Source organism: Scardinius erythrophthalmus (genome assembly GCF_964197995.2).
Source record: "Scardinius erythrophthalmus genome assembly, chromosome: 6".
Classification (NCBI taxonomy): Eukaryota; Metazoa; Chordata; class Actinopteri; order Cypriniformes; family Leuciscidae; genus Scardinius; species Scardinius erythrophthalmus.
In genome coordinates, this window is record NC_138226.1 from 43763679 (window position 1) to 43786290 (window position 22612).

Here is a 22612-nt window from a genome sequence, read left to right on the forward strand (position 1 = left end):
TATTTCTCAGCATGCTTTGTAAATTAAGTGTTATATAATATTGTTTGTACAAGATTAATGTTAAGTGGGAGATATAGCTATGTTTTTAGGGGGTTTCCATCATGGTGATGAGTAGAGCATGAGTTTGGTTTGAGAACAGATATATGTTATATGTTCAATATTGTCATAGTCCAATTCCGAGTAAAATGTTACGCAATGTTGGGGTGTGGGGGGCCTGAGATCCTGGGCCCACAAAATGGTAAACCCAACCCTGACTGGAGATCACGTCGGGGTCACCACTTTGTAAGGAGGTCTTTACATTATCATGCAACTGCATGACCAATAACACCTTCTGTAACAATAAATACAGTCTTACATGTCTTGTCATGTTACTGAGGGTGTTACTGATACATCCTTTTCAAATTTTTTGGCTTTCAGATTGTCGCCCACACATTGACAACATCCTGTCGGTGAGCGGATCATCCTACACAATAGAAGCAGTTTCGGATTCTCTTTCCGTCCCAACTGCCCTTCCAGAGTCTTGTCCCGCCAAGAACACCCTTCCAGAGTTTCGTCACGTCATGTCTGCCGAGCCTGAGTTTCTTCATGTCATGTCTGCCGAGCCTGAGCTTCTTCACATCATGTCTGCCGATCCTGAGCTTCTTCACATCATGTCTGCCAAGCCTGAGCTTCTTCACGTCATGTCTGCCGATCCTGAGCTTCTTCACGTCATGTCTGCCGAGCCTGAGTTTCTTCACGTCATGTCTGCCGAGCCTGAGCTTCTTCATGTCATGTCTGCCGAGCCTGAGCTTCTTCACATCATGTCTGCCAAGCCTGAGCTTCTTCACGTCATGTCTGCCGATCCTGAGCTTCTTCACGTCATGTCTGCCAAGCCTGAGCTTCTTCACGCCATGTCAGCCGAGCCTGTGTCTTCAGACGAGATGGCCGCCACGTCTGAGTCGGCTACGGAGGATGCAGTGCTCATCATGGTAGCCACGGCTGTTTTCTGTGTGTGGGCAGCGTACACATCAGTTCCGTTCCCTTTTCAAACTGGCGCAATGCTTATTTGCTGTAGAAAATGCATGATTTGATTAGTTGAACATGAAGAGGACTTATCCATCTGGCATGGCCGCTCGCTCTAACGTTAACCTAGATAAATGTTTGCTATTATTTGGTGCATATCCAAGTGTTTGTGCGGAGTGTGGAGCGAGCACTGCCTGACATGGAGGCGCCGACGCGGTCACTTGCATTTTCCTATCAACAGTGGAAAAACTTAAAATACTCCATTTCTGGTCATACAGAAAAGAATACATCATTTGACTACTTTTATTTGTGTAAACTCACAATAACAAGAAAACGTTGTGCTTTTGTAAAAGAAAAGAAAATGAACAGGACACGGTTTCATGGTCTCTGTGAATTGGAGAGCATCTCAAAAATGAACTGAAAAACAACGTATAGACTAGCCTCCAGTGTTGCCACAGTTACTCTGAAAAAGTATCTGATTACTGATTACTCCTTTAAAAAGTAACTTAGTTACTTTACAGATTACTTGATTTTAAAAGTAACTAAGTTAGATTACAAGTTACATTCGGCAGCTGCCGACAACACCCCCGCCACCTCAACATAAAAGTGACAACCGGTTTTGCCAACACTCACTTTATTGGAAGTGCATGTTTTTACAAAAAAATAAAATAAAGACAGTCTTTCTTGACTTCACTTAACATAAATACTTGTTTTTCTAAAAACATAAAATAAAGACAGTATTTCTTGACCTGATATATTTAACTGTTAACACTGTAATGGCAAAACCTACTATTTATAATCTACATTGTTTATAAATGTAACTATTAAATTCTTTTTAACATGTTTTATGAACATTGAACCTGTTGTTCACAGCATTAGAGCAGCAAGGAGTGGTTTTACAAAACAAAACAAGTGTATAACACCACATGTAGGCTGATATCATGTCTACTTTTGTTACTTTGGCCCAATCTTATGTTATCTTATATCCATGTTATGAGTGAAACAGTGGAGTGGGGCGAGTAAACCAGTGGTTGTACCACGTTAACAGAAGCTTCTCAAACCTTTTGTCAGAAAGTATATTTCTTCTAGGAGTGAGCACCAAACCTCCCAGACTGAAAAGCCGCTCCACAGGAGCACTTGATGGGGTTGGAGTGTTATACTTCAAGAAAATGTTCTTTATGTTTGAAAACTGATGCAGAATCTAAAGGTCATAGGCTGACCTCAGGTAGTCCATGACTTAATTTTCTGCAGAATAGGTCTCCTCTGGCTCTGCCTCTAAAGTGAAAAAGTCCATCTCACCTTAGCTGGCAGATGTGGTGGGCACACTGGCAGGGCTCTGTGCTGCAGGAGCAGTTGTACGGCGGCACTCTGCTGTCAGAAGCTCTTTTACTTGCTCCCTCCTACCTGCATCTCTCAGCCATCTGAGTTTGAATTGTGGACAACTGACAGCTGTGAAAAGGGCATCTTTGTCGTCCAGCACACCGGCAAAACGAGTCTGGATAGCCTGAAAAAATATAATTGATATGTTTATGCCTACAAGGCCTACTATTTATTATGTCATTGAATTACTTACAAACCATGCCTAATGTGGGATCAATATTATGATTATTATTTTGTTTTAGGTTACTTACTGACATTTGTATTTTTGTATTTTTTTTATCTTCTTTTGCAATGATAATGACTATTCTGTTCCATGTTCATGAATAGTGTGATGCAAGAAATTTAAACTAGCTTAAAAGATGGAGCATACCTGCACTATGGCATCTGGAAGGCCTGCAGTCATCCTGGAGAGGGCATCTTTCACATCCAGGGTCTTCTGCATCAGAACTTCAAGTGTGGGTAGTAAAGTCCCATAAGGACAGTCACCTTGTAAAATGTCCAGTGCTGCAGTCAGAGGCTTCATGGCGGTGCAGTTCTCATGCAGGAACTGCTACTCTTTGTCTTTGAAGCACTTAACTCCCAGCTTGATGCACAGAGTATTCAGCTCACTCATGGGGATTTCTGCAATTCTCTTTACAGCATCAAAAAATGAATTCCACCTTGTGGATGTTGGTACCAGGAGCTTTCTTTTGCTGACTTCCTTCACTGTTTCTGATGCAAGGGTAGATCTACTTGATTTGGTCCAAAGAGCTGTGCATTTTGCTGTGCTGCTCCTATACACAGCCTTGCTCTCTGCATTGGAAGTTAAATATTTCTCCACATCATTTGTGGAAATGAGGTTGATGGTGTGTAAAGCACACCTGTGGTGCGGGGGAAGAGACAGCTGGCAATCACTTTCCTCCTCAGCTGAGAGGATTTCTGACAGATCTAAAAAAAGTGACATCCTCATCTATGGGGGTGGTCTCTCCCTCCTCCGTCTCATCATCGGACTCTGTGACAGGCTGATAAACAATAAATGCCTTGACAAAGTTGGATCCATTATCAGTCACTGTTGCAACTACTTTGTTGAGTAGTCCATATGAAGAGTGAATGTTTTCGATTTCTGCACCAGTAACATCATACGTGTGTCTACCGCCAATTCTCCCACATGCCAGTGCAGCCTTGTTGCGCTCTAATGTGGATCTACTGATCCAGTGGAGTGTTACTCCCATATAACTTCTGTTGTTAGCAAATATCTGCGGTAGTTGACACAAAGTCGACCTCATTCAGCGTGGCCTTCAGATTTCTCTCCATCACTGCATACTCCTCCTCCATGTAAGAAGAAAAAGCTGTTCTGTGAGGCAGCGCGGCATTGACAGTAGTAGGGATCTTGTTTATTATGGCACGAAACGAGGGCGAGTCAACCGTGTTTAATGGCAGCATTTCCTCTACAACAAACTGCCCAACCAACTTCTTCAGCTCTCCCCCACTTACTGGTTTTGCACCGGAGTCCAGCTTTTGTTGTTTGGGTGGTGGGGGACTTCCCTCTCTCTGCTTCACATCACCTGGCGGGACTTGCTCTGTAAGTTTGACTGTGCAGTGCTGTGACTCCAAATGTTTTTTTTTTCAAATTTGACGTAGTGTTTCTGTAGCTAGATAGCACTTTGTCGCCAGCACAGAGTGTACAACGAACCTTAACCCCCTGAGGTCGACAATCACGCCGGCGTGATCTGCTCGTTTTTTTTTATATCAGTGCAAAATACTCTGTTGATTTTGATTTTACATACTTGTATTGTACATCATTCAAACTGTTAAATGTCTTCTTTTATTTGTGTACACTCATAATAAAAACAAAATGTTGTGTTTTTCGTAAAACAAAGAAAATAAACATGATGCGCGTTCTGCCGTCTCTCTCAATGTGAAACTCATTCTGAAACTCATTCTCAGCGAATGTTTGTCACACAGACTTGAAACGCATGTCTATACAACGCTTGGAATCTCTATTTTAAAGTATGTAAATTATATAAAAAACAAATATTCTATTTTAAAGTAATCCATACGAAAGCAGCGGCATGTACAGTTTCTCAAACGCGTCCTCATTAAATTTAATTTGAACACGCCTACGAGCGCACGAGCGATTGACATGCAAATGATCCATGCGGAGAAACGCAGACCTGTAAACGCCCTCATCACCTCAAAACAAAGAAGTAGAGACTTCGTAACTTACTCCTTGTCAACGCGATTTGAAGACAAGAAAGATTTAAGGTAAGAAATTTTTACATATTAGTTTGTTATTGTTGCATAAATGTCACATTGCAGTTGAACTGTTGCTAGATATATGGGGAATATTATAATATTTAGACCCGTGTTTACTGTTAAGCCTACTGTGTTTGTGGATATCTGGTCAAACGTAGATATGTATGGTAACCATAATGTTTTATATTTGAGCGCGATCGCGTTTGAATGTATCAGATTTTGCAGCGCGATCGCGTTTGAATGTATCCGATTTTGCAGCGCGATCACGTTTGAATGTATCATTTGAAAATTTGAAAAGCAAAACACACCAAACGGCTTCATGTTTTTACTATTATCTCATTTCATATCATCATAACGAATGGAAACATTTGAAGTAACATGATAATCAATATATTTTTCTCTAGCTTGGTTGTTACTGAAATATTTTGGAAGATTTATACTGCTATCTATTGTTATTATTATTTTACCCAGCACTGCGCATAGCTTATGCCTACAAGGCACAACAAACCTTGTGTTCATTATATTATATATATTGTTGGAAACATTTGTGTGTGTGTGTGTGTGTGTGTGTGTATATTGTGAATGTTAAAAAGCAATTTTAACCAGAAAAATCTAATATTTATTTGCAAAATCGTGCAGGCCTTTCTCTTGATATCAGTATGTTCACTTTTTTTTCAGGGCCCAGATGCCACTGAGTCCTGCCAACTTCAACATTCACATGAGTCTCTGGAACATGAACATGGTAAAGTGGAAATGGAAGTGGAACACCTTGGAAATGAAAGGTATGTACAATGTTTTTAGGAATGGCACAAAGGTCTGTCTTTGAAGTGTTTTTTTTTGGCATTTGTTGTGTATCTTTGGGTTATGTTGTGTTGTAAATAAATCCAAACAATTTAAAAGCCATTCTTTTTTAAAACTCCTCATTTACAGTATTGTGAAAGGTTGCTCAGAATGATAGTTGCCTGATAGCTCCTAATAGGGCCGTTAGGGGAGGTTCTTTGTCTTTCTCAGGTGAGAAAAGCTTACATATTAATGAGCTGCCGCATAAGGCTTTCTAACACAAAACACGTCGTAAAATTTTTAAATCAATATATTGTCTTCTCTGAATGAGCAGTCAGGGTGATTTTCACATAGTTTTGCAGCAAATATTCTAGGCTACGTCATACAATTTTCAAAAGTCTTGTGAAGAAATAATCAGTATGGGTTTCATGGCCTTATTTCAGTGAGAATTTTTTTTTGTATTTTCACAAACCACGCATAAATGTCATTATCTCAAAACTACAAACTTTTACATACATGCTGTTGATATATTATTGTAGCAGAGTTTGTGAACAATAAGCTAGAGAACAAGAAGCTACGGGGAAATCGATTGGTGGAGGACTATGCATGTATATTAACACCAAGTGGTGTAGACACCATATCATTAGACACACCATCAATTCCCCAAATCTAGAACTCTTATCAGTTTCCCTAAGACCTATATATTTACCACGAGAGTTTGGGCAACTATTTGTATGTCTAGTGTATATTCCCCCTGACGCAAACTACAAAGCGGCTGCAGATGCGATAAATCACCACATACAAGAACTTGAGGCAGTGTCCCCAGACACTCCTAAATTATTCTGGGTGACTTTAACCCCCTGAGGTTGGCAATCACGCCGGCGTGATCTGCTCGTTTTTTTTTTATATCAGTGCAAAATACTCTGTTGATTTTGATTTTACATACTTGTGTTGTACATCATTCAAAGCTGTTAAATGTCTTCTTTTATTTGTGTACACTCATAATAAAAACAAAATGTTGTGTTTTCCGTAAAACAAAGAAAATAAACATGATGCGCGTTCTGCCGTTTCTCTCAATGTGAAACATTCTGAAACGCGACAGAAAATTACCTGTAACTCAGCGAATGTTTGTCACACAGACTTAAAACGCATGTCTATACAACGCTTGGAATCTCTATTTTTAAAGTATGTAAATTATATAAAAAACAAATATTATATTTTTAAGTAATCCATACGAAAGCAGCGGCATGTACAGTTTCTCAAACGCGTCCTAATTAACTATAATGTGAACACACCCACGCGCGCACAAGCGATTGACATGCAAATGATCCATGCGGAGAAACGCAGACCTGTAAACGCCCTCATTACCTCAAAACAAAGAAGCAGAGACTTCGTAACTTACTCCTTTTCATTGAGTTTGGACGACTGTAAGCTGTGCTGTGCTGTGCTGTTTACCTTGAATTTACCTCGGATTTACCTCAGAAGAACGCGATTTGAAGATGAGACGATTTTTAAGGTAATACATGTTAAACTGGTCGTGCCAGATTAAAATGTATGTTATGTATGGATATTTTTATATTCTATAATAAAACACAGCATGGTAAAAGTAGGCTAATATATATATATATATATATATATATATATATATATATATATGTGTGTGTGTGTGTGTGTGTGTGTGTGTGTGTATTCTGTACATTTTAAAAAGCTATTTTAACCTGAAAAATCTAAAATGTATTCCCCAAATTGTGCAGCATAGTTTCTCTTGATATCAGCATGTTCACAGCTGTTTTGTTGTTGTTGTTGTTTTTAGAGGAACAAGATGCCACTGAATAAGTCCTGCTGACTTCAACATTCACATAAGTCTCCATACATGAACATGCTAAAGTGAAAAATCAAACATCATGGAAATGAAAGGTATGTACTATGTTTCAGGAATGGCACAAAGGTGTGTGACAGTTCAAGTCTCTGTCTTTAGTTCAGTGTGTTAAATAATGTGTTTTTTTGTCATTTGTGTATCTTTGGATTATGTTGTGTTGTAAATAAATTAAAAACAATCAAAAAGCCATTCTTTTTTAAATCTCCTCATTCTTTGTGCAAGGTTGCTCAGAATGAAAGGGCCTGATAGCTCCTAATAGGGCCGTTAGGGGAGGTTCTTTGTCTTTCTCAGGTGAGAAAAGCTTACATATTAATGAGCTCCCGCATAAAGCTTTTTCACACAAAACACGTCGTAACATTTTTAAATCAATATATTGTCTTCTCTGAATGAGCAGTCAGGGTGATTTTCACATAGTTTTGAAGCAAATATTCTAGGCTACGTCATACAATTTTCAAAAGTCTTATGAAGAAATAATCAGTATGGGTTTCATGAGCTTATTTCAGTGACAATTGTTTTTTGTTTTTTCACAAACCACGCATAAATGTTATTATCTCAAAACCACAAACTTTTATATAGTTGCTGCTGATATATTATTGTAGCAGAGTTTGTGCTGAATACAGTGTAATCAGACTTTAGCCATGAAAATGTCACAAGTAACAGAAATAAGCACAAATGTCAGAGCATGTCAGAACACCTCCAGGGCCCAGAAAACAGCTCAGACCCCAGAGGGTTAATGGCTGCTCTTTGTCATCTGCATTACCTCACTATCAGCAATATGTGAATTGCGCCAGGCGTGGATCAAAAATATTTGATCTATGTTATGGCAACATAAAAAATGCTTACAAAGCAGTCAACAAACCAGCGATAGGCGGGTCAGATCATAACACTGTCTTTTTATTGCCCTCTTATCGACAAAAACTGAAAAGGGAAAAATCAAAAATCGCATCAGTGCGTGTGTGGGACGATGACAGTGTGACAGCTCTGCAGGGCTGTTTTGACTGCACAGAGTGGAGCGTTTTTGACTGTGTAGATCTCGACGAGCATACGGATGTTGTCACGTCATATATTAACTTTTGTGTGGATAATGTGATCCCGACAAAACGTGTGAAACAGTTTGCTAATTCAAAACCTTGGATTACAACCGAAATTAAAATTCTGTTAGTGGATAAAGAAAGAGCATTTAAAGCAAATGACAGGTATGGAGGGAAGCTGATTCAGAAGAAAATACAGACGAAAATCAAACAGGGCAAGAGACAATATAAAGACAAAGTTGAACAACAACTTAAGGAAAATAACTCACGTATGGCATGGAGGGCTATTAAAACTATCATAGGTCAAAATCACCACTCTAACACCCCGGAACATACAGTCGAGCAAGCAAATGCCCTGAATGAACACTTTGCGAGATGGGAGAGTGACGTGCCAGCCAATCCAATAAGCCTTGATGGAAGAGCAAGTGCCTCAATCAGGATAAGCTGTGAGGAAGTGGGGCGGATCTTCTCCCATATAAGGACAAGGAAAGCTGCCGGCCCTGACAGGCTGGAAGGCACCATCCTAAAGAGCTGCAAAGAACAACTGAGTCCGGTGTTCAGAGGACTGTTTCAGAAATCACTTGACACACATAAAGTCCTAAAGATATGGGAAAACAGCGGAAATTTTACCACTTCCTAAGAAACCCAAACCAGTTGGAATGAACGATTTTAGACCAGTAGCACTCACTTCTGTTGCTATGAAGTGCTTTGAGCAGATCATTTTAATTCATCTCAAAATACAAACCAAAGCTCACATAGACACATTACAGTTTGCTTATAGGGAGAAAAGGGGTGTGGAATATGCTGTCACAACCCTTCTGAATGGAATTTACAAACATCTTGAAACACCTGCCTCTCATGTACGCATCCTGTTTGCAGACTTCTCTTCAGCTTTTAATACCATCCAGTCACACATGTTGATAGAAAAGCTGACAAACATGGGTGTAAACCTCAATCTTGTAAAGTGGATTCAGAACTTTTTAACAGGCAGACAACAGTATGTGAGGGCGGGTCACAGCCAGTCTAGAACCATCATATATATATATATATATATACAGGGAACATCATAAAATAAATTTATCAAGAATTAAATCTATCAGTTTACCCAATCTCCGTTTGTATAACGTGTATTAAAATACTTTAAATAAACATAATCTTTTAACTCTTTTTTTCTCAGTCACTATAACATAATTTTCTGATCATTAATCAGTTAAAGCACATCAACTAAACATTTTTATGAACAATACAGAAGTAATGTTTCTCAATCGACATCAATTGGAATTCCTTTTGAAACCCAGTGTTGGGGAAGTTACTTTTAAAAAGTAGTGTTTGCTCGTTACTCGTTACTTTTTAAAAAAGTAATCCGTTACTTTAGTTAGTTACCCCGTTTGGAAAGTAACTTTTTACGTTACTCGTTACTTTTACGTTACTTTTATGTTTCTTGACTTTGGGCAGAACCCAATATCTGTTCCTAAATATGTAGACATAAAGTTATACAATGGAGGACATAACAGGTAATTATTTTGTGCTCTTTATTATAAAAAATAGTACCAATTTCGAAAGAAAAAGAGTCCTTCTCATTGGCGCTGCTGTGTGCGGCAACTTTTATTCTCAGCCGGCTCTGCATCATGGGGTAGAGTGCGACACTCCGCGATGAGCAGCGCGCCCGCTTCTCTCCGCTCCGCTCCCCCTATCCACCGAACTTTAAATTTCGGCAACAGCCAATAAAGCGCTCCTGCTCTCTAACACCGGTGCGAATCGCGTCTTGATAGCATAGGACAAAATGATATAGAAGACATAAGCTTAGTTTTCAGACATACGACTCACTCTAAGGGAGTAGGAGAAAAAAAAGAGATTTTGAGAGAAAAAAATATATTTTGTTTAAAAGTACACATATTCAAGCTTTCTATAGGCTATATTTCTCAGGTCTGTGAGACAAGTATAGCTTATCCGAGTTTCGGTTCATTTACAGTATGGAGACGAGCTCAGTTCACGCGCTGGTGCCGTCATGATTATTTTGCATGCTATATTTACTTATTTATTAAATTCAGGCAATTAATTGGTTGGTAAAACATTGATTAAAACTAAGATAAAATTAATACAAAACGAAATTCGTTTTAAAGAAAGTCTTTCTACTAAAACAAACTTAATAAAGTGGTCTAAATCATGTCTGCCCACTCCATTTATCTCCCGATATATTGCACAAAATTATGATCTTACTCATGCTTTTCCCTTTTCATATAATCAACATAGATTAAATTATTTATTTATTTATTTTATTTAAACAAAAATATGAAACATTGATTAAAATTAAGATACAATTAATACAAAACGAAATTCACTTTAAATACAGGTTTTCTACAAAAACAAACTTAATAAAGTGGTCAAAATCATGTCTCCACACAAAATTTTTATTTAATTTTATTTAAACATAAATATGAAACTAATTTGTTTTCTTCAGTTCTCAACAGTTCTCTTCTCTCAAGCGCGCAGCTGAGGCAGTGTCGCTGTCAAATATATCCATGGGAAAAGTAACGTTGCGCCGAATTGAAAAAGGAACTACGTTTCGTTACCAAATTTTTAGTAGTAACGCGTTACACTACTTTTTACCCGAAAAAGTAGTTACGTTACTGTAACGCGTTAACCCCCTGAGGTCGGCTGTCGCGCCGGCGCGATGGGCTCGTTTTTTTCCGTATGAGTGCAAAAAAAAAATAAAAATAAAATAATAATTTTTATCTTATATGCTTGTGTTATACATCAATCGATCCTGTTTAGTGTGTATTTTTTTTGTGTATGCTCATAATAAAAACAAAGTGTTGTGCTTTTTGCCAAATAAAGAAAAATAAACATGATGCGAGTTCTGCCTACTCTCCGTCAGTGAAGTCAATTCTGAAACGCGTCCGAAAATGAACTGTAACTCAGCGAATACTCAGTCAAACAGGCATACAGTCACACAGGCATGAAGCTTGAATTTTCTTCTTTTAAATGAAGTAATTTTTATGAAAAACAAATATTCACAGTTTATGTAATATGTATGCAAAGAGAGAGATGTCAGTCGTTCTCATCTCAGCTAATTAAGTTTTAATGTGCTCCGCCCACGGAGAGCGCGCGCTATTCAAACGCAAATGTGAGGCGATCCAAACAAACCTGTGAAACGCCCACATCAGCTGGATAACACACCGCGAGTTCACTTTCAGACTTATGTACTTTACGATGCTGTGAGGAATAATACTATCTTGATAATAATCCTGCAAAAATTTAGCTCAGATGATCTGGAAGTATCATTTCGAGGAGCAAACGGATCCCGCTGAGGAATTAGGTCAGTTCTGTTTGCTTTGTTCTAATCTGAATGAATGAACGCACAGATGCGTGCTGTTGTGGAGCTACAGCTGGCAAAAATACTGTTTAAATATGAATTGCGTTTCTGTGTATGAATGAATGAACGAACGAACGCACAGATGCGTGCTGTTGTAGAGCTACTACAGCTGGCAAAAATACTGTTTAAATAATATGAATCGCGTTTGAATGAATGAACGCACAGATGCGCGCTGTTGTGGAGCTACTACAGCTGGCAAAAATACTGTTTATATAATATGAATCGCATTTGAATGAATGAACGCAGAGATGCGTGCTGTTGTGGAGCTACTACAGCTGGCAAAAATACTGTTTAAATATGAATTGCGTTTCTGTGTATGAATGAATGAACGAACGAATGCACAGATGCGCGCTGTTGTGGAGCTACTACAGCTGGCAAAAATACTGTTTTAATATGAATCGCGAATACAAAGAAAGATTACACTGGAAATATTGTTACAATTTTAAATGTTGTTGTAATTGTATAACCTTAATTGTATATAAAAAAAAATATATATATATATATAAGGATAGATGTAAACAAAATCTTAAAAGGTCATTATAAGCCTTCTCTTTAAATAATTTTATTATGCTTTATTAGTGACACATTTGGGAAGAGAATATATTCCAAATCTGAAAATACAGTATGAGAACAATTAACTGCACAATTACTAGAAATGTTTACCTTGGATATTGTACAATTTGCAAGCAAAATTTGTGGAAAAAAACAACAAACCAGTTATATATTGTCCTTGCATTTTTGTGGCTCATTCACACACCTGAATGAAAGGCTCATTACGTATGCAGCCTCATTATGCGGGCCCCATTGACTCCACAGGTGTGAATCACGCCCACCCGCATATGGCCTTTCCAAACAAAAAGTGTTTTACAAGATTTAAATCAATGCATTGTGTTATGTGAATGATTAGGCAGGATGATTTTCACATAATTTTGAAGAAAAAATTCTAGGCAACGTCATCCATTTGTCAAAAGTCTTATTTACATATATTTAGAATGTGTTTTATGGCCTTATTTCAGAAACTTTAGTTTTTTGTTTTTGAAAAAACCATGCATAAACATTATTCTATCAAAAATACAAACATGTACATGCAAGTTGTTCATATATTATGGTAGCCCTGTTTGTGCTAAATAGAGTGAATTTACACCTTTGCCATTAATATGTTTATAAGCAACTGAAAAAAGCACAAATGTCAGGGCATGTCAGAACATCTCAAGGACCCCAAAAACCCCTCAGACCCCAGAGGGTTAAAGTAACGCATTACACACAACACTGTTGAAACCCATGAACATACTTCCACAATATCTTACGTTTATATGAAAAGTTCAAACATCTTTTGTCAGAAAACATGAAGCAGCGCCACCTCGGACGGGGAATGAAACGAGACAGAGAGAACAGCCCGGAAACTATCAGCTGTCACTCCTCGTCTAAGCGTCCTGGACACAGTGGTGAACAGGGTAAAACATAAAACACAAAGACCACAAATCTACGTGAGATGAAACCCTTAAATGATCTACTGAATTCGGGAAGCAAGATGGCGCCAGTGTACTCGGCTTGCCGTTTCTCCCATTTGTCTCAGTTTGTTGTACCTTTGGTACCTGTTCATCTGACATCCGTACTGTTTGTATTATACACGGTGTTACACTGGTATCATGTAGTCTCAATATTGACATACAATCATCAAGACTTACTCAACATTCAAAGCAGTATGGGAGATTTCCTCGGATTTTGTCCTGCTCTGCATTCTTGTTTTCAGTCCTCGTTCAACCAACCTGTGGTTGAGTTCGCTCGCCGGCTACCTTGCTGCGTTCCTCCTCTAAGGAAGCGCCGCAGGAAGAGAGGCTGTCGTGGTGGTGCTCGGGTGAGAATCAGACGGGCTATTGTTTCTTCTAGACAACCTATGATGGCGTTTCCCTTGGCTACTATCAGCTTGGAGGGCCTTCATTTGATGTGACAGTCACGGGATTATAGATATGCTTTTCATCTCCCTGTTGTCCCGGACTTCACTCACTCATCTATTTACTCTGCTACTCCGCGTTTACGGATTCGCCGGAGAGGAGTGAACTGTCAGATTTTACATCAATTGGACTTTGTTCACCTGGATTTGGCTTTGTCAATACAGCCTCTTTTGAATATGGCCCTAGTCAACACCAGGTCCATATGCAACAAAACGTTTATTTTAAATTACTTTTTTACCAGACGTAACTTGGATATTCTATTTCTGACGGAGACCTGGGCCGGTGTTTGTTGAGTTGTCAGTCTTCGAGGAACTTTGTCCTTCAAACTGTTGCTTTATTAGTACCCCAAGATCTGCTGGTAGGGGTGGTGGTGTTGCTATGGTTTTTAAATAATCACTTAAAAATAAACACTGTTTCTGTCCGGAGCTACTCATCGTTTGAGGCACAGTGTGTAACATTACAGTCTGCCTCCTTTGCGCTATTCTGTGCTCTTATTTACAGGCCACCTAACTTGGCTGGGGCTTTTGTAAATTATTTTTCAGATTTTTTAACTTCTGTTGTTCCGTTGTATGAACATATGTTACTATTGGGTGATTTTAATGTACATGTCTGCTGCCCTGGGCGTCCCGTGGTTGCTGAGTTTTGTAATGTCCTGGACTCATTTTACTCAACATATGAATCAACCAACACATGTCCTAGGTCATACTCTTGATCTTATTATGTCATATGGGACCCCTGTAGATAATGGATGTATTGAAAATCCTTCTTTTTCTGATCATAAGCCCATTGTATTTACGATCCCTGTTGTCAGCTCTGTCACTCTGAATAAGTCTGCAGGCTTTTATTCTCGCTTTGTCCCTTTTAAGATAAAACAACCAAAGCAAAAATTGTACTATTGGCTGGATAATAACACTTGCTGTCTCAGACAGGTGTGTCGCAAAGCAGAGAGGAGATGGAAGCATGATCGTTTAACTGTATCTTTTGAGATTTTCAAAGAGTGTTTGGTTAAGTTTCAGAGTGCTGCAAAGTCAGCTAGATCAAATATTTCTCTGATTTAATTGCTAAACACTCTCATAGACCTAAGATTTTATTTTCCACGATAAATTCTGTAATTAGTCCAAGGTCTCAGTTTCATGGTGAACCCTCGGCTGAACGCTGTGAGAGATTTTTAACATTTTTTGCTAATAAAGTGTTAGTGATTCGTTCATCCTTCACTTTACAGCTTCCAGATCAGTCTTCGAATTATTTTGCTAGTCCGTTTTTTCTTTCATAATTTTGAGCATGTCTCTTTAACGGAACTTTGTGAAGTGGTTAACAACATGAAGACAACTATCACCACACTTGATGTTATACCTTCTGATATTTTAAAAGCGACTTTTCCTATAATTGGTCCCAGTATCCAAGCGTTGATAAATTCATCTTTGGCATGCGGTTGTTCAGCCTTTGCTTAAGAAACAAGGTTTGGATGAGGGTTACTTTAATAATTATAGGCCTGTCTCTAAGCTATCATTTTTATCAAAACTGCAACTTTATTTTAAATGCTGCAAATTTACTAGAACCTTTTCAATCTGGTTTCACTGCCCACCATAGTACAGAGTCTGCACTGTTAAAAGTGTTTAATTACATTTTACTTGCAGATGACACCAGTAAAAATGCCGTATTGATCCTACCTGATCTTTCGGCTGCCTTTGATACTGTAGACCATAGTGTTCTAATTTGGCGTTTTTTTGGTATCAAGGGTACGGCCTTACAGTGATTTAGATCATATCTTAAAGACAGGTCTTTTTCAGTGGAGAGAGGTACATTTTCTTCATGTTCTGCACCTATAATTAGTGGAGTTCCTCAGGGATCGATTTTGGGTCCCCTTCTTTTTAACTTGTATATGCGTCCATTGGGGGATATTATTAGGAAGCACAATGTTTCGTTTCATTTTTATGCAGATTATTCATAGCTGTACCTGCCGTTAAAAGCTGGCGATTCAATTCAAACTTTGTTGGAATGCATCGGGGACATTAAGAAATGGTTAGCGCTTAACTTTCTCCAGATTAATGAGGACAAAACGGAGACAATTGTTTTTGGTTCTCCAAAATTGAGTAGTAGTATTATTAAAGAGCTAAGCAATCATTTCCCCTCTGTTTCCTCCCAAGTTAGGAATCTTGGTGTAATCATGGACTCAGAATTGTGCTTAACTAAACAAATAAATTCCGTGGTTAGGAATAGTTTTTATCAATTGCGGACTATTTCCAATATTAAATCGTTTTTGTCAGTGCAAGACTTGGAGAAGGTTACGCATGCTTTTATTACCTCACACCTAGATTACTGTAACTCTTTGTATCTGGGTCTCACGCAGTCATCTCTTGGTCGCCTCCAGTTAGTACAAAATGCAGCTGCAAGGAATATGATCATGTCACCCCAATTTTAGCATCCCTTCATTGGCTCCCGATTCATTTTAGAATTCAGTTTAAAATCTTATTGTTTGATTTTAAAGTTCTTAATAATCAAGCTCCATTATTGTGTCCGAATTCCGCCCCCCGTCTATGGAATCAATTGCCTCTGGACATCCGCCTTGCACCTTCCATTAACATTTTTAAATCAAAATTGAAAACATACCTCTACTCTCTGGCGTTTTGATACTCAATATCCTTGTTTTACTGTTTGTTTTGTGTGGTTCTACGTTACTGTCCTTTTATTTCGTTTATTTTTCTTACTATGCCTGTCCAGCACTTTGGATAGCTCTGCTATGTTGAAATGTGCTTTATAAATAAAATTTACTTACTTACTTACTGAAAAACAGGTGCAGACACAGCAGAGAATATAAAAGAAAATGGAATAGGAGACAGGTGTGGGAAATCAGCTTGTGATCTGTGCGCAGCTGCGCTGAATCAGCACTGATTGCCCAGGTCACGAGCTGCAGAAAATAACAGGACAAACACAGACAACAGGGAGAAAGAAAATAATAAATTTACTTAGAGCAGTGGCTGGATATGATTGGGGGACTGATAAGCAGTCACTAGATGAAATATACAGAGATATTATGAGATCAACAATTGATTATGGATGTATAGTCTATGGAGCAGCAGCTAAGACAATAAAACATAGACAGATACAGTATAGAGCTCTATGGCTGTGTATTGGAGCCATAAAGTCAACCCCCATTAATGCTGTTCTAATAGAAGCAGGTGAAATACCATTGGAGCTCAGAATAGAAAAATTGTCACTTTCATACTGGATTAGGTTAAAAGGATGTATAGAGGAAAACCCCACAAATATATCATATCAGAACTGCTGGGAATGTGACAAATTTAAGAGAAGTGGATTTGGATGGACATTGAAAGGAAGAGCTAGGAAATATGGCTTGGAGTCTATAGAGTTCACTAGGACTTCCCCAATTAGTAATATTCCACCATGGCTTTATCCAGCAACAGAAGTAGATATTAATAAAATAGAAAAAAAGAGAAAATGGCAAACGAATGAAGTGGGTAACAAAGCTAGTCTATATGTAAGAAATAAGTGTTTCAACCACCTTAAAATTTACGCAGATGGGTCAAAGAATAAGCAAGGGAGTGTGGGAACCGGTGTATTCATTCCTGAGTTTAAATGCTAAAAGACTTTCTGAGTATTTATCAGTTTACACAACAGAATTAGTGGCAGTTATAATAGGGTTACAATGGGGTGAAGAGGTTAAACCGGATAGGGTGGTAATTTGCTCTGATTCAGTCGCTGTTATGGGAAGCATCCAGTCGAGGAAAAGGGATAGAGATGATCTTATCATAGAACTCTTTCAAAATTGGTTTAGGATCAATAGATATGATATTGATGTGCAGTTTTGTTGGGTGCCAGCTCATGAGGGACTGAAAGGAAATGAGGGTGCTGACTTGCTTGCAAAAAAATAAATTACAATATCAATTACATTAGGAAAAGGGAAAGGGAAAGCTCGGATTAAGAATAAAGGTATGGAGATTTGGCAGGAAAAGAGGGATGAAGATTTGAAAGGAAGGAGATATTCTAAAATGAAAAAATCAGTTAATCAGACGGGTGTTGGATCTAAAAAGGCGTTTGGGGAAGGGGAGGAAGAAGGGGTATGAGAGATCAGGAGGGCACTTTACACAAGGCCATATACATGCCATATACACAAGGCACACATAAGAAATAATGAGAAAATATTTTTTATTGAGTTTAGCAGGGAATATTATATCATCTTCAAGCTCAGCACTTACTCAACTATAATCTGAACATGTTATTTCACTGATAGAAGCTCAGCTGTAGTATTAATGTAATAAAGAGAAAGTAAGAGACTCTATAACATCTCAGTGTTTATGATTTATCATGCAGCTCAAAGCATTATGGGTAGAATCTCTCTACAATCTATCCTGATTCATCAACACAGTTTCACTGATCCACAATAAATCATAAACCCAGGATAGAGCGGTTGAGTGAATGTGGTCTGGACTGTGTGGATGAGGCTCATCGTGTCAGAGACGCTGTAGAAGGACAGAGTTCCTGCACTGTGATCCACACACACTCCTATTCTCCTGTGATCCACACACACTCCTGTTCTACTGTGATCCTCACACACTCCTGTTCTACGGCTGATGGGCTTTACTGGGAGTTTAGTCTCTATGTTATTGTGTCTGAATGAGTAACTGGAGGAAGAGCAGATCAAACTCCAGGACTGATCATTACGTCCAAACCCACACTCATTACCAAATCCCTTCCTGCTGATGCTCTTATATGACACTGATATATCCACACGTTCACCACTACACTCAATCTCCCAGTAACAGCGTCCACACACACTCTCTCTACACAAAACCTGAAGATAATAATCAAATCTGTCTGGATGATCAGGATACGACTGAATCTGTGGGCAAGTGTAAGAAATCACTCTGTTCCTCTCAGACAGACGGAGGTTTTTATTCACTGTGTTCAGATCCAGATTGAGCTGATGGGAATCTGATGGAGATAAAACACATCAGAATCAGGAATTATGAATCTGTCTGATATTTTAATGTATCTTAACACTTCATGTTCAATATATCATCAGTGTCTCAGTGCAGTTTACCAGATATCCTGAGCAAATCATCATTTACATGATCAACTCTAAAACTCTTCTGTCATGTTTTCTTTCACTTCTCCAGGAAGAACATGAACACACTCAGTGAGTTTTTCTGCTTGTTTTCTCAGTGACTTACATTGTAGGAAGTCGTTCCTGGTCCTGGGAACAATGTTGGAGAAAGTGACTGTGGAAATCAACAGACATGAAGAGTGTGATTATCATGTCAAGAGAAAATGATCCCTGCATCCGTTCCTAAGACATTTCTAATATGATCTTCTACATGATCTGAGATGATGGAGGATCATTTCTGAGAGCAGAATCTCCAGGACTTTACCTCTGTGAGAGATCTTCTTCAGCTCCTCTTTGCAGAAATCCTCCAGTTTGTCTCTCAGCTGACGGACAGATTCTCTCACGCCATCAAAAGAGGAGAGAGAACTGAAGGGATTGTCATTTACGTCTGTAGATTCAGGAGGAGCTGAGAGAGACTGGAAACTCTAGAGAAAACAGAAATCAAAGCTCATCACCTCCACACTTCATCAATAACCTGCTCTACTGTCAGATTTGTGCGGCTCTTGTTGATCTTTAGTAACTCTCCTCAATCCAGCACTTTCACAGCATCAGCTTCATTCTTCTCATATTCATTATGTGACATTAGAGACACAAGCTCTAGCATTTGCCATTTACACTATATGTGAACTTTCAGGGATAATCAATTTAAGCTCAATATTAGCTTGAGAAGTACATAATTTTAATTAGAAATACTGCGAATTCTGACATCCAAATTTAGTGTGTTTTGAAATTATATATTTAAAAAATAAATTGGCAGAATAAACTGTGCACAGATCACGAGCTGATTTCCCACACCTGTCTCCTATTCCATTTTCTTTTATATTCTCTGCTGTGTCTGCCCCTGTTTTTCAGTAAGTAAGTAAGTAAATTTCTATTGGGTTAATGTTTCAGACTTTGCATATTATGGTTAACCAAAATCATATGTGTGGCATGTTTGGTGTCTATAAACTCCAATCTTCGTTTCCCATTTGTTAATTTACATTACATTTTGCTAACTTTGTGACGCATTAGTATTATAAGCATCTTAAAGATTCTTGTGTTAAACATCCAATCAAACTACATGTTCAAAGGCCTGCTTGAACAATAGGTCATAAAGTAAAATTTCCCTCCAAAGGGAAATCTTCTCATTGGCTCTTGCACCTCCAGAGGGTGTGACATCTTCACGCCTTAAAAACACAAGATCAGCTCTCTTAGCTCTTAGCTCCCTCTCTTAGTCCCTTTCTGAGATGCTGACGTGAAGATGATGCTGAAGTAGAAGTTTCTAAGTACCCCCAAGCTTGTGCCAGGCTGCGGCCTTGTCTTTCCATTCACCAAAGATACTCTGACTACCATCATTTAACTCCAATACTTTATGGGCCCTATCTTAACGATCTAAGCTCATGGTCTAAAGCAGTGGTTCCCAACCCTGCTCCTGGAGTACCCCCAACACTGCACGTTTTCTTTGTCTCCCTAATCAAACACACCTGATTCAACTCATCAGCTCATTATCACATGGGTTAATGAGCTGATGAGTTGAATCAGGTGTGTTTGATTAGGGAGACAAAGAAAACGTGCAGTGTTGGGGGTACTCCAGGAGCAGGGTTGGGAACCACTGGTCTAAAGAGCAAGGCGCAAGTGCACTTAGAGCGTGACCAAATCCACTTTTGCTAGTTTAACGACGGGAAAAATGGTCGGCGCTCCCGGCGCATGGTCTAAAAGGGTTGTTCCCATTCTCTTAATGAGTAATGGGTGTGTTTTGGGCATAACGTGCAATAAACCAATCAGAGTCTCATCTCTCATTCCCTTTTAAAGCCAGTTGCGTTCGCGCCATGGCGGATTCGCTATTTACATGTAGGAATTTGCAAGCGGAAAAACTGAACGCTTCTCTAGCGAGGAAACGGATCTGCTCGTGTGCGAGGTTAAATCGCGCAAGCGTTGTGGACCCGCCTATAGGCGCATATTAGTAACACATCTTTAAATAACAAAAATATATTGTCCTGTTCTTCTCGATCTCTGTTACCTGCAGGAAATGTATGTGATCAGGTGTGTGTGAAAGCTGCTCCAGCTCAGCGTCTCTCCTACTCAGATCATTGATCTCCTGCTCCAGTCGCTCCAGTCGTTCTTCAGCTCGACTCACTGCAGTCTTTTCCTGATCTCTGATCCGCTGTGTCGCCTCAGAGCGGCTTCTCTCAATGGAGCGGATGAGCTCAGTGAAGATCCTCTCACTGTCCTCCACTGCTGTGTGTGCAGAGCGCTGTTAGGACACACATCACAATCACACAGTGAGCTTCAGTGAGTCCTGACTGAGACTTCTCAAACTTCTCTTCTTCTCCAGACTCACCTTATGAGACTCTACAGCCTCTCTCAGCTTCTGAAGATCTTTCTCTCTCTGCTGGATCCTCTGCTGGAACGACCTCTGCGTCTCCTTCAGCTGCTTCTGCAGCACAAACCAATAACACAGATGGCACTTTATAATGTCACTATATCATCATGTGAAGAGTTTTTTTGCAAAAAAGTTTGCGTTGATAAATGTTTAAGATTTTCACCATATTTTCTGTTAAGATAATATGAAAATATGAAAGTCCACTTGCAGCTGCTTTTCACTTCTGTGACGTCTGCAGTGTGAATGATGTTTTCTGATCATATGGTACCAATATAAATAGTGTCAACATTATTTCATCAGTGTGTAGTTTCATACCTGTTTCTCTGTCCTCTGTGCTGCAGCTGATACAGTGTCGTGGTTTTTATGTTCGTCCATCGTACACAGCACACATATAAACTTCTGGTCAGTGCGACAGAAAACCTCAAGGAGTTTATCATGTGTTTGGCAGATCATCTCCTGCAGTCGTCCAGTGGCATCAGTCACTTTATGTGGCTTACGGGAGTGAAATTCCTCATGACGGTCAAAATGAGTTTGACAGTAAGACTCCAGACACACCAGACAGGACTTGACGGCTTTGTATTTTCTTCCAGTACAGACGTCACACTGCACATCTCCAGCTCCAGCGTAACAGTCAGCAGGAAGTTTAGTCTTCTTCAGTTTCTCCACCACTTCAGCCAGCATGGTGTTTTTAGCTAAAGCAGGTCTTGGACTGAAGGTCTGTCTGCACTGAGGGCAGCTGTAGACTCTCTTCTGATCCTCCTGATCCCAGAAGCCTGTAATACAGATCTTACAGTAACTGTGTCCACAGGAAGTGGTCACTGCATCCTTCAGGAGATCCAGACACATTGAACACATGAACTCATCCTGAGAAAATCTGGCTTCTGCCATTTTACTGCACGAATACTGAGACACAAACACACAACAGCTCAACTGCACTTTAGTTTCTCTTTCTCAAACTCTTCCTGTTTCCTGTTTCTGTGTTTGAGTGACGTGTGCAAAAATAGGTTTATCAAGTCTATAAACCATCATAAAGCCTCATTCCTGCTGAGTTCAGATTCTACAACAGTAAATGCAAAAATATTCATTGTAAACCCTAATGCTCAAAATAATTAATTGGTTAGAGAAAGGTACATTTAAATTAAACAAATTAGTTATATTGTATGATTATTTAGAAAAGAAAGCTTTAGCGTAAGTTCTGCTGGGAAGACTCAATTGTTACGTCACTTATTACCTTCACATCTAACCAATCATGTTCTAATACTTGTAGTATAAAAGATCGGTACTTACACATGTCTGAGTTCACAGATGCTGACGCTTTCATTCACCTCCATCTTTCCATCACCACCAGGATGGTCCCTCCCCATACCTCCAGGGGGTCGGCTGCACTCCGCCTTCGTCTTCAGGCAGGAAATGCAGAGTCCGTACCCTCGGGTTGCAAGCTACAGATGGGGCCTACGCCAAAGAACTTTTTAGCATATATTGCTTGC

At 39.2% G+C, this 22612-nt stretch overlaps 1 protein-coding gene across 1 annotated transcript; it reads right to left on the minus strand.

The window, feature by feature from the left end:
• Nucleotides 1–17789: 17789 nt before the first annotated feature.
• On the minus strand, nucleotides 17790–22089 carry LOC308692359 (tripartite motif-containing protein 16-like). The gene is made up of 6 exons (XM_081368295.1): nucleotides 21441–22089; nucleotides 21084–21179; nucleotides 20763–20996; nucleotides 19029–19188; nucleotides 18831–18878; nucleotides 17790–18591 (listed from the first exon to the last, which is right to left on the minus strand). Exons 1-6 carry the CDS (start codon nucleotides 22011–22013, stop codon nucleotides 18017–18019), a joined length of 1686 nt encoding a protein of 561 aa, XP_081224421.1. The 5' UTR covers nucleotides 22014–22089; the 3' UTR covers nucleotides 17790–18016.
• Between the last annotated feature and the right edge of the window lie 523 nt (nucleotides 22090–22612).

Excerpts from the sequence above, each read along its gene's own strand:
- LOC308692359 (XM_081368295.1), bottom strand. The coding sequence starts at position 22,013 with ATGGCAGAAGCCAGATTTTCTCAGGATGAGTTCATGTGTTCAATGTGT. Across the intron at positions 19,189-20,762 it reads ATCACATACATTTCCTGCAG|AGTTTCCAGTCTCTCTCAGC; the intron begins GTAACAGAGATC and ends TGTTTTCTCTAG. Across the intron at positions 18,592-18,830 it reads CAGGAACGACTTCCTACAAT|ATTCCCATCAGCTCAATCTG; the intron begins GTAAGTCACTGA and ends TATCTCCATCAG.